Source organism: Muntiacus reevesi, chromosome 2, assembly GCF_963930625.1.
Source record: "Muntiacus reevesi chromosome 2, mMunRee1.1, whole genome shotgun sequence".
Lineage (NCBI taxonomy): Eukaryota > Metazoa > Chordata > Mammalia > Artiodactyla > Cervidae > Muntiacus > Muntiacus reevesi.
Window position 1 is genome coordinate 227,917,264 of NC_089250.1, and position 11,557 is coordinate 227,928,820.

General features: G+C 59.0%; 1 protein-coding gene across 4 annotated transcripts; it reads right to left on the reverse strand.

The window, feature by feature from the left end:
• Positions 1 to 2,132: 2,132 nt before the first annotated feature.
• Positions 2,133 to 11,554, reverse strand: VPS9D1 (VPS9 domain containing 1). Of its 4 annotated transcripts, none has more exons than XM_065925236.1 (15): positions 11,367 to 11,542; positions 10,035 to 10,110; positions 8,618 to 8,710; positions 8,345 to 8,507; positions 6,978 to 7,089; positions 6,843 to 6,905; positions 6,476 to 6,528; positions 6,279 to 6,366; positions 6,088 to 6,173; positions 5,334 to 5,782; positions 4,980 to 5,073; positions 4,567 to 4,775; positions 4,253 to 4,337; positions 2,949 to 3,053; positions 2,135 to 2,810 (listed from the first exon to the last, which is right to left on the reverse strand). In XM_065925236.1, exons 1-15 carry the CDS (start codon positions 11,463 to 11,465, stop codon positions 2,717 to 2,719), a joined length of 1,869 nt encoding a protein of 622 aa, XP_065781308.1. In that variant the 5' UTR covers positions 11,466 to 11,542; the 3' UTR covers positions 2,135 to 2,716. The 4 variants fall into 4 exon arrangements, 3 of the variants coding, with proteins under 3 accessions (XP_065781308.1, XP_065781307.1, XP_065781306.1); XM_065925235.1 differs by having other exon boundaries at positions 2,136 to 2,810; positions 4,980 to 5,109; positions 8,618 to 8,707; positions 11,367 to 11,504; XM_065925234.1 differs by having other exon boundaries at positions 2,136 to 2,810; positions 4,980 to 5,109; positions 11,367 to 11,504.
• Between the last annotated feature and the right edge of the window lie 3 nt (positions 11,555 to 11,557).

The window sequence follows — 11,557 nt, forward strand, 5'->3', positions numbered from 1 at the left end:
CAGCAGCTGCATGAGGGGCTAGATAAAATTCAAACTCCATAGAGCCCGGGAATGTGAGCTTATATAATCAAGTTAAGACGAAGTCAGACTGGATGAGGGTGAACCCTAAGCCCAGTCAGAACAGTGTCTTTACTAGCAGGAAGGTTACACACTTCGAGAGGAGGCATATGATGGACACAGAGACTTGCAGCCACGGGCAGAGGCTACAAGAGCCCCCAGAGCTGGACCAAGGCAGGGAAGGGATCTGTCTGGCACTCTGCCGGCCCACGGTTCTGTGGACACCCTGATTTAAGACTTTAGGACTTTGAGAGTAAACTTTCCATTGTTTTGTGCTCCCCAGTTTGTGTTGTTTTGTTATGGCATCTAGTTAGTTACAGGAAATGGACGTGGGCTTCGCATGGCTGTCCTCACAGCCCTGAGGCCCTTGCTGATGGCAGAGGTGTAGGCGAGTCTCCAGATGACCCTAACCCCTGGACCTTGTGTCACTCCAGCTTGAAAACTGACCTAGTTGATGCTGCAGGGGGAGCAGAGATGAGACTTCCAAACTGAATCTTGCCGAAACGGGAGTTTCAAGAGCAAAGCAAATGGCTGTCCTGTGTTTAAGCTGCCAAGTGGACTGCCTTGTCACCCAGCAGGCCACCCTGCCTCCTGTGACCTTGGGCTACAACCGGGAGTGGAGTAGGTAGGTGGGTCAGTTGATACTTACCTTGGCCCAGCACGCTGCACAACCACATGTGTGGCCCTGTCTCCCAGGCAGCACTGCTCTCTGGATTTTCCAACCTTATCTTCACCAGTGCAATGCCTAGGTTTCCTGTCTTGTGTTTTACTTTGCATTTCTTGATTTTTAAAATGATTTCAGACACTTCTTATGCTGATTAGCTTTTTAAATTTCTTCTTCTTAAGACAGACTGTTCATAGCCTTTGCTATTTTTCTAACTGGAGCTCCTGCCGTTTTCTTGTTGATCTGCAGGATTTTCTATGTGAAGAATCCATCATTTACTCGTTCTATGGAGGGCCACAGGTGGGGAGAGGCTAAAGAACTGGCCCAGAATCACAAGCAGGAAAGCTGTCTGATTAAGGGAACGAGACAGCCTCAGGGCCAGCAGGTGCCCACCCGGTCAGGCCTAGCTTGAGACCCACCTTCACCTCCACCTGCTCTGTGATGGGGACTTTACAGTCCCATCCTTGAGATGTCCCCACCAAGGCCTGGACCAGGGATGTCATCCTCCCCAGGCTTCACAGCTGGCTGGGGCTCATGTCCAGGGCTGGGGGCTTTCCTCTGGAGAGGGCAGAGGTGGGAGACAAGGGCAGGAATTCAGAGGCCCCAGGTTCTGAGAGCAGGGCAGGGTGAGTGGGTGGATGCCTGCTTGTTTGTTCTTGGGGTGCTGGTGGGCAGGTTACTCCTGCTCACAAAGGCTCCCAAGACAGGCAGCTGCCCCAGTGCACTGGGCCTGTGCCTGCCCTTCAGGTTACGTCCACTGGTACCCTCTGGCCTCTGGAGTCAACCTGCTGGGCTCAAAGCCAACTCTGCTCTGGGAGGTGTGCCCTGGAGGAGGCAGTCACTTCCTCGTGCCTCACTTTTCTCACGTTCTCCTGCAGAGCCCTGGGACACTGTGCACACAGGATGCACAGTCAAGTCCAACTGAGCCTTTCCTAGGGACCTACCCACTCCTCTCATGATGGGCCTCTGCCGTGGTGGGGGGGGCCGAGGCTCTGCTGTGGGGGGCAAACTGCCCACCTCCTTCCCTGGCAGATGCTGTCTGGGGCTGCGTCCAGGCCACCTGTCTTGTGCTCTCCAGGGGCCCCTGGGTGTGCTGTCCACCTGAAGAGCAAAGCTGACTCCAGAGAATTCTTCAGGATAAGTGCTCTAGGCTTAGGTCCTGCCCAGTGATGACCTCTGATCCTGCCAACCCTCTAGGCCCCCCAGAGTGTGTCTAGCACTAGAGAGAACTGCCCCTGCAAGACCCCACTCCTAGGCAGAGGGATGGGAGGCAGGCTGAGTTTGGCAGTGGGCCCCCCAGGCTCTCTGAGACTGTCTGGTTCCTGCTGGTCAGCCAGGTGTGGCTGTACTACTCAGGCCTCAGGCAGGCCAGTAGGGTGAGGAGCAAATTAGCTACGTGGAGGGAGATGCCAGTGCTTTTTATTTCCAGTTGGGTCAGTGGCTGCCCAGAAGCCTGTAACAGTTTGTGGGCAGGCGGTGGGCTACAGGCAGGTGCTGACCCAGGGTTCGCACCGACCCCAAAGGGGCTGAGTGGGGGTGGGGATTGGCGGTGGAGGGTCTCAGGATTTCCATGCCCACCGCCAAGGGTGAAGTGTGGCTCAGAGGTCCCAGACATGGGCAGATGTCCTGGGGACACTTGGGCCTCCAGGACAGAGTGGTCAGTGTCCAATAAATAAACAGCACAGTCTGAACCCACCTGGGCTTTGGGCCTCTGTGGGGGCGATCAGTTCTCTTCTGGACTCAGACAACAACCTGGCTCAGGGGGTTCTGAACGTCATGGGAATGTAGGGGAGCAGAGCTGCCCTCGGCCAGGCCCACAGCCCCTTCAGTCCTCATGCTAGCTGTCAGCGGCCAGGACGTTCATCCTATCAGGAGCAGAGGGGCCTCCTTGAGCCCTGGTGGGCTGATGTCACGCGGGGCCAAGAGCCCCTCCACGGCTGGCCTGCTGCCCCATGCGGGTGCCTCCTGGCCAGTCCCTGGCTGGCTGGTCCTCCACTACTTGCCCAGGGCCCGCCGGGGCAGTAGCTCCACGTAGCTCAGGGCGCTCTGCAGGGATGTCAGGCAGTAGCCCTCTTCTCCAATCAGGTACCTGCATGGAGGCGACACCGGCGCCTGTCACTGGAGGGGCTGTGGGGCAGAACCTCAATGCTGAGGTCCCACAGGGGCTGTCGGGGGCTCCTCTGGGCTGCGTGCTGAGGTGGGGCAGGGACAGGCTCAAGGACCCCACCTCTCATGGATGAACTCCTCCAGGGCTGCACACTCCGACACCAACTGAGGGAGGCCACTCTTTAGCGCCACAAAGGAGAGGATGGGCAGCAGGTCATCAGCACCACTGTTGGGGAGACACACACCTAGCCAGGAGGCTCCAGGGACCCGGGCAGGGGGGCCCGATTAGTCCCCAAAAGCCTGAAGCTCCAGCTCAGTCCCTGGAGCAGCCTTGAGCTTGCTGGCTGCTCTCTGTGCTCCTCCCACCTGCCGGCCACAGGGGATAGGGGGTGGGCTTGGATCAGCATGACAGAAGACCACCAGGGAGCACTGAGGCCATCCCGAATGGGGCCCCTGTGCTGCAGAGCCCAGGGCTGGAACCGTTCCTCCTTCCTGTGCACTCGCCCAAGCCCAGGGACAGGCTGCTGGAGTGGGCGGCCCATGTTCCCAGGCAGCCTGTTCACTCCTGGGATCAGGGTCACTCATTTGCCACGCCTGGTACCCCAGACCTGATGCAGGAAACCTCTCAGTGAGGGAGGGAGTCCCTGGGGGATGGTCAAAACCCCGGTGAAGGCCCCGCGGGTCAGTGCTCTCTGCCAGAAGCATGAAGGCACAGACCAGGGACTCCTGTTCACACTTCCCTGGGAGCCACAGACCTGCAGGGACCCTTACCACCCTCTCTGGCTCCTCAGAAATCCTGAGGGAGCTTGTGTGGGGGCTCTGAAACACTTTTAGTTCTGTGACCCTTTCACCTGCAACAATTTTTTTGGAGGCCAGATGGTAAAATGGTGAAGGCAACCCCAGGCCTCTGCACCGGTAGGCGCCAAAGCCTGCCCACTCGACTGCAAGCACAGATGCCTTCAGGGCGACCCTGGTCTCTGGCACAGGGTGGCAGGAGGCAGAGCCCTGGCAGGTCCAGAGGGTTCACCAGTACCAGGGCAGGAGACTGCTGGCTCTAGGCCCGTCCAGGTGAGTTAAGGCAGGACACAGTGGGGAAGGCCCCTACTCACCTCGGGAGTCTGGGCAGGGACTAAGGAAGCTTCCCCAAGTGTAAGACAGTGTGACACAGAGGGGAGGCACAGGCTTCGAGAATGCCACCAGAACACACAGGGGCAGGGCCCTGTCCTCTGCAGGGCTGGAGCCAGGGGTCTTTGGTGGGAAAGGGCCTCAAGGAGAAGCAAGGCAGAATCCCAAGCACCCAAGGCCAGGGCAGGGCAAAGCGCTTCCGCTTTCCTGAGCCTCTGAAGGCAGCCACAGACAAGGCCAGGGCGCTGCCCCCACCCCAGGCCCACCCACACCTCACAATCGCACCCTTCTGGGACTCACATAGCGGCGATGCCAGGCTGCAGTGCAGCCTCCCGGGCCCGGTAGTAATCCTCCGCACAGGCGCAGATGACCCGCAGGGCCCGAACTGAGGCGCAGAAGCCAGGCTTCATGTGAGCGGGTGGGGACGGCGTTCCAAACCGGCCCGAGGCACCGCCGCACCCCCACCCCGTGCAGGACTGGGCAGGGAGGACGAGCATCGCTTCTCTCCCAAGGGACTCCTCCCCACCAGACGGCCAGGCTGTGGCTCAGAGGTTCGGACTCAGGGAGCCCCGTGGGACGGGACACTGCTCTCCCTTCCCTAACCATCCCCTCACCAATGCACTCCAGCTTCTTCTGGGGACAGCTCTCCAGAACCAGCAGCCCCAGCTCCTGGGCTGCGGCGCAGTAGGGGTAGGGGCCCACTCCTGCGGCCTCGGGGTCCTGCGGGAGGAGCCTGGTGGGGACTCCGATGGCCACCGGGGGCGCATTCCTGTACAGCTCCATGCTCCGGCTCAAGGCCGCTTCCCGCAGACGGTGAACGCTCCTGGGTTGGAGAGAGGCCAGGTTCAGCAGCCCAGAGACCCCGACCCCGGGGCGGACAGAGACCGGGCTGGGGGAGCCGGCCACGCCCAGAATCCTGGACGGTGGGTGTGGCACCGCCTGCGAACCCGAAAACACCTGAGGCCGGGAAGGGAAGGCGCCCGCGGCGGGAAGCACCCAGGTGGACCTCGGGGGGGCGGGGGCCCACCTATAGACGGCCAACAGCAGGGGCCACAGTGGGGAGAAGAACGGCTCCTCGATGCAGGCCAGGCAGCGGTCCTTGGAGGCGGCCGTGTTTAGGCCTTCAAAAGCCAGGAGGGTGAGCGAGAGCAGCCTGTCTGCCGGAAGCAGAGCCGGCTCAGCGGGGACCTCCAGCCCCGCCCCGCAGAGACAGCCTCCTCGGGGTGGGCCTCTCCGCAGGTTGCTTCTGGGCTCCTTGGGAGGGCGCTCTGCCTGGCCCTGCCTCCCCTCCCTTGAAACCCTGCGGCCTGGTAAGCCCTCATCCCTGGGGTGACAGGGTCACAGGCAGCTGCCCAACCGCCCACCTGCCTTGGGGCCTCACCGATGGCATCGTGTATGTCCTGCACCGTGCCCTTCAGCTGCTCCAGCATAGGCTCCTTCCTCACCTCTGGGGTCTGGGGCTCAGGCCGCCCCCCAGGGCCCCAGCCCCTCCTCTCAGGAGTAGCCAAGAACTGTTCTAGGTCCTCGAAGGAGCTGTCCTTGCCCAGCAGCTGGGGTGAGGGAGGCCCTGCGGGGCTACTGGGGCGGGGTGGGCTGGCACAAGGGCCATCTGGGGGCCTTGGGGCTGGGCTGGGCTCCGGGGGGGAAGGCATGCAGTAGAGGCTCTGAGAAGGCCGGAGCCGCCGGCTTCCAGGAGCCAGCAGCCCATCGGCGTCCTGGGGCAAGGAACAGCAGCCGGGGGCGGTGCCCTTGCTCACGATGGGGTACAGCGCTCTGTACACTGCACACTGGAGCTTCTTGAGGAGCTGGGAGATGGGGTGGTCGGGAACGCTGTGAGTGGGGTAGAAGCAGTGTAGAGGGCAGCCCCGTAGGGCTGGCAGCTGCAGCCTCCTCACCAGGCTCTGGGGTGGGGGCTACAAAGCCCGCCCGACTCCCCCACCCACTGGTCATGTGGCCCCACTGTGAGGGATTTCAGAGAAGGGACTCATGGATTAAGCCTTGTGGGCAAATGTCCCGCCCCTCTGACAAGGCAAAAGGCCTGTGAAAGGCCATCAGGGGCCTACTGCCCCTGCAGTCACCCAGACCTCCTCCTCTTTCCCTCTTAATCCCTGCTGAAGGGAGCTGAGGCCCGATACCTGAGCAGGTGGGAGACCAGGCTGGTCACCAGGGACAGGTCCCCCGGGCTCCTCTTGAGCTTGGCCTTCCAATGCTTTGGCCAGTCCTGCAGGACAGGAGCCCTTGGGAGAGAGCCCAGAAGCCCCTCCTCCCTCACCGAGGCTGCCCCCCGGGGACCAGACCTCCCCACCCTGCCCCGCCCAGCACTTACATGGTCTTGTTCATACTCCAGGATGGCGGCATAGAGGGCCCGCTGCTCCCGCTCCTCAGGGGTCAGGGCAACCTGGCTGCAGAACCTCCTGGAAGGAAGGACAGGTCTGGGGACCTCAGGGCTGGACGGGCAGGCGCGGGAGCCCCCACCTGCTCCCCCCACCCCCCGAAGTCCTGGGACCGGAGGCAGGGACGCACTTGTTGGCGGCCTCCTGCAGCCGCAGCCGGCGCTCTTCCATCTTCCTCTGCAGCTGGGGCAGCAGAGTCAAGGCCCTTTCCGAGTGGCATGTATGGACCCCAGGCATCCCTGAGCCCTGCCAGACACGGGCCGGTGGGGTGGGTGGAAGAAGGCAAGTCCTAGTCGACCTGAGGGGTGGAGAGGAGTCTGTGGGTGCTGGGAGGGGCAGGGTGGCCTGTGCAGAGGCCAGGAGGTGAGAGGAAGCAGGATGGGCAGGAAGCACTGCCCCCCGCCTCCCCGCCAAGGATGCTGGGCTCTGGCACCTCTCCTCCCTGCCTCCTCCCTCAGCTTAAGCCTCTGGACCCCAAGGCTGGGTGGAAAGGATACTGTGTCCTCCCGGGCCTTAGCGATCACCAGGTTCTCCATCATCTGGCGCTGCAGGGACAGGGTCTAGGACAGGAAGAGGGAATAAGGCCTGCCCCCCTGGCACCCCCACTCCACATGGTCCTGGGCCCCACTCACCAGGGATGTCTTCTGCATGGCCTGGCTGGGGTCTAGCCGGGCCATCCGGGCCTCATAAGCAGCCTTCAGCTTCTGATTCTGCAGGGAGGCCTCTTCCAGGGGTGTCAGCTCCCTGGAATGGTGATAAGCTGCTGGCCAGGCTCCAGGAAGGCCAGGAACTCTCCAGTCATCTGAGGACCCCTCCTAGCCCTCCCCTGAGATCACAAGGTGAGGAGGTGGTGATCGGGGCAGCAGGGATGTAAAGGAGAGAGGAGGTCTGGGGTGGATGGGAGACAGCTGCACCCCTGAAATATGGCCCTACTGCCTGGATTCCAGACCCTTAAGCAACTCAGTCATATGAGTTTCTGAATAGCATTGAAACTCTTTGAAGGCACCACGTGGGCTAAACAGCTAGTTTGCAGCCCACAAAAAGGAGGTCACAGTACTCTGTAACAGCCACTGACAGCCCTCTCACCATCCAAAGTTTCAGTCTAATATCATCCTGCTTTCATAGGTGGGAGGAGGTAAGCTGTGGGGCACAAGACTGTCCTGGGATGGGAGCTGGTGCCTGGCCCTGCCCCAGAGCTGCACATGCAGAGACAAAATGTAGCAGTGGCTCAGAGCCTGGCAGCAGGAGGAGCCCATCCTCTTGCCTATCCTGCTGGGGTTCTGGCATTTGTGTCTTGGGATCTTTCATCCGCTCTAGAAAGCAAATTGTCTTTATCTCTTCAAATAATGCTCCTCTTACATTTTTTTGGTCATCTGTTTCTGGATAGACCTTCCATGTCTTTTTCATATTTTCTTTTTGTGTGTGTGAGTCATTCAAGAAAACCTTTAACCTTTTATCCAGTTCTCTAATTCTCTCTTCAGCTATGTCCACTCTGCTGTCACAAACTTGTACACTTCTTTTTGGGTCCATGTGTGTACTTTTACAGGAGAATATAATGTTTCCATTGTTTTTGATTAGTTTTTAAAAACAATTTCAGTATTTCTTATTACTACTTGGTTCTTATTTGACCTCTATTATAAATAAGGGTCAGATTTTACAGTTTCTTGTCCCCTAAAGGTATTTTAAAACTTTCTTTTTATTTCCCTGAATATAAAGAGCATGACTGTGTTATAGTCTGTGTCCTATAATTCTATCTGAAGATTTTTCAGGTGTGTTTCTGCTACTGCTCAAACTTCTTTTTGTGCATGGTTGTCTCTGACTATGTACCACGCATTTCACGGAAGTTGAAGGTGCTTTTCTCCAGAGACAATTTGCATTTGCTTCTGCTAGGCACCAGCTTATTTCCATTCTAGGATTCCTTTTGACTAAAGCCACCACTGCTATCTCACCGTGCCTCCAAACCCAGCCTTAGCCCACATGCCGTGCTGTCCCATCTTACTTCTTAGAGCTTTGTGACTCCACGACCTGAAGCTTCTGGAAGATCTCAGGTGGCAGGAACGGAGAGAGCTTCCCTCCCTCATCTGAGTACACCCGGCGGTGTCGACTAGTAGGGGAGGGCACGGGTGCAGCCACAGGCATGGCTGGCCTCAGGCATGTTTTCCCTGTAAGACACGCACAGCCAAGGATCCGCATAGGGGCCCCACATTCCACAAAGGAGAGGCAGACCGAGGCGGGGGGGATGCCCCAAGAAAGCTTTCTGCTGGACACTTACCAAGCTTGGCAGCTGTTGACTGGGCCCTTTCCAGACACTGCTCTGCCAGCTTCAGCATCTTTGAGGTATCAGGGGTCACAGTTTCCCCAGCTTCTGGGGAGCAAGTGACAAAAAAAGATGGTCACTATCCCCTCTGTCACTGATCAGATTCTTGCTGAGATACAAACAAAGGCACCCCCCTTCCTTACCTCGGACTACTTGCCCTCTATGTGGCTATCCTGTCCTTCTGCCTGGACCATCAGAGCCTTTTCTCTAACTAACCTGGCCTTTTCTCCCCATGGACAGCTTCACATGTACTTATAGCCCTTCCTCCAGGTGGGCCCTGCAGGCAGTGTGGCTGTTTCGCAGAGATCACTTCCTCACCCATCTCCAGGAGCCCCCCACCCCACACCCTGCATCTCATGCATCCCGGGGGCGTCTGTTCTCTGCTGTGCACTCCCTCCTCCGGAATCGCTCCTGTCAGCAAACTCATGCTGGAGGAGCTGCCACCTGACAGTCTCCCATGGACCCCATCAGCTCCAACTCCTGACCCAACTCCTACTGCCTTCAGGGCCAGTCCCTCACTACACCCTAGTTCAGCCACCAGATTTCCACTCATCCACTCACGTGCTGCCCTTCTCCAAGGGTCCCTGATTCCTCATGGTCTTTCCTCTGGGACATCCCCTCAGGGCCACTCCCACTGTGCCCTCCTCCGTGTGCGCAAAGTTCTGCTTAGCTCCCCAGGGCGGTGCTCACTGTGGGGACAGCCACCTCCCCCTGACCATGTCAGGCTGCCACATGCCAGGAGCAGACCGTGCCCATGATGGAGGCCTCAGCTCCTGCCACCTCCTGCTCCACCTCCGGAGCTCACTGGCCCCCACCCCACCCCAGTACCTCACTCTCCCCGGAGAAAGTCTGCTGAGGCAGATCTTTAGAGAACATTCCCCAAGCCCTTCACTTGCCCACCTCCCGGCAGTCCCACCACTGCTGTCCCCACGGTGGGGCTCTGCTGCCATGCTGGCCTCTGCCCACAAAGCATCCATTGAGCTTCTCCTTGTGCCAGGACAGCCCCAGGCCCATCCAAGGTCCTGCCTGCCCCAACTGCACCTCCCTCTCTCCAGACTGCCTAACTGTTTTGTATCTGGCACCCTCTTTGCTGCAGGGCCTCTGGGCCGCCCCCAGCCCCCAACCATCGTGTAGCTCACTCCTCCCAGGACTGGGGTTCAGCATTCAGTCTGTGGTCGTGTCCCCACCCATCTCTGTCCCCTGAGTCACAGCAGCTGTCCCGTCCTGCTCCATGTCACACTCATGTGAGTGTTCAAGTGTTCACCTGCTAATGACCAAGCAGGTAGGACATGGGACACGCCCAGGTCTGGGGCCAGGAGACCCATCAAAGGCCAAGCTGTCCACAGTCTGGGCAGCACAGGAGAAGCTGTACCTTTAGTGGTCTCCACTTCTTCCAGCAGGACCTGGGAGATGTAGTGGATGCTCTTCAGGTATTCTGTATATGCCTCCTGTGCCCAGGGAAGAGAAATGACATAGATCATGCCATTAGAAGCAAATAATTCCATCATGTCTGCTTGGTGCCCTTTTGGAAACAGTAACCATGGTGTCTGCTTGCTTATCTCTGAGATACACCTTCATTATCCGAGCTGGTTAGCTGGTAACTGCTCTGCCTGGGGCACAGAGAATAACCCTTTTTTCTAGACTTGAAGCTGGCATCACTCCTTTCTCTCCAGCACAGAAAGGAATGGAGGTTCTCACTCAGTGGGTCAAGGAAGCAGCACCGGCGGGTGCTGCCGTTTCCAGTCTATGCAACAAGTTCTTTTCCTGTATAATTCAGGGGCCATTCATTCAATGGCTTCAAAGAAATATTTCCTGGGAGGTGAATCAGGGACTGTGTTGTAAATCTTAAGAGTCACTTTCTGACTCAGTCTGGGAAAACCCTGGGCACGCAGGAGTCTATGCCACTAGAATGCTGGCACTTTCAAACGTGTGACCCTCCTGGTCAGGGCTGCCTGACAGAGCTCAGGGCGTTTGGAATGACAGCATGGGGCCTGCTTTTTGTTTGTTTCCTTGCATCCCAGTTCTCGTTATCCACCTTTAAGTCTACACTTCAGATAAAGATAAAATGGATTCCGGGAAGGATTTCTGACTTGTGGGGGCATTTGCTGCCGTAGGATAGCGACTTGAGAAAGGAAACGGATGGAAGACTTGAACGCCTCTTCCCTTGGGCGGCCCAGAGTGGTTCCGCCGGCTTTTCCACGCGGTTGCCACCCTTAGGATTAACACCCGTTCTCAGAAACGAGCCGCACCCCTCCCCCGCCGGCACTTCCTACCAAACAAGCTCTGAAGGCGACTCGAAAGCCGCAGTTAACCTCTTCTGCGTACCATCCCCTTTGGGAATCTGACTAAATCTACAGGGCCCGCCTCCAAACTACACAAACACACGGGACTGTCTGCCAGATACACTTTGGAGGGCTGCTTCACAAAATCTCCTGAGTCCCTTCACAAATAAAAACGCCCCGGCTCCAACCGAATCGCTAAACAGACGACGGGGGGGCGGGGGGCGGGGGGGGGGGAGATAGGGCGGGGGGCGGGGAGATAGGGCGGGAGCTGTCCAAGGTCAAAGCCCAAGCTGGAGCCGGCACCCCGGAGTCTTCAGAAAGGCCTGGAGGCGCCCTCCCCGCGGCCCCGCCCTCGCCCACGCCCACCAGGCCGGTCGCTGATCGGCGACCGCCTCCGCCCCGCTCGGCTCTGCCCGCCTTACCCGGGGCCGGTTGCCGGTGTCCAGCTCGATGGCCCCGTTGGCCAGCTTCATGGCGCATTGCAGTGGCTTCACCGAGCCGTCCCCGGCCGCAGCGGCCATGGCGCCGGCGGGGGAGGCGGTGGCGGCGGCAGCGGCGGCCGAGGGGCGGGGCGGCCGGCTTGGGGCCCGGAACGCAATATGTGGAGGAGCAG

Excerpts from the sequence above, each read along its gene's own strand:
- VPS9D1 (XM_065925234.1), bottom strand. The coding sequence starts at position 11,465 with ATGGCCGCTGCGGCCGGGGACGGCTCGGTGAAGCCACTGCAATGCGCC. Across the intron at positions 8,508-8,617 it reads GTCAACAGCTGCCAAGCTTG|GGAAAACATGCCTGAGGCCA; the intron begins GTAAGTGTCCAG and ends CGTGTCTTACAG. Across the intron at positions 6,529-6,842 it reads CTAAGGCCCGGGAGGACACA|CTGCAGAGGAAGATGGAAGA; the intron begins GTATCCTTTCCA and ends CTGCTGCCCCAG.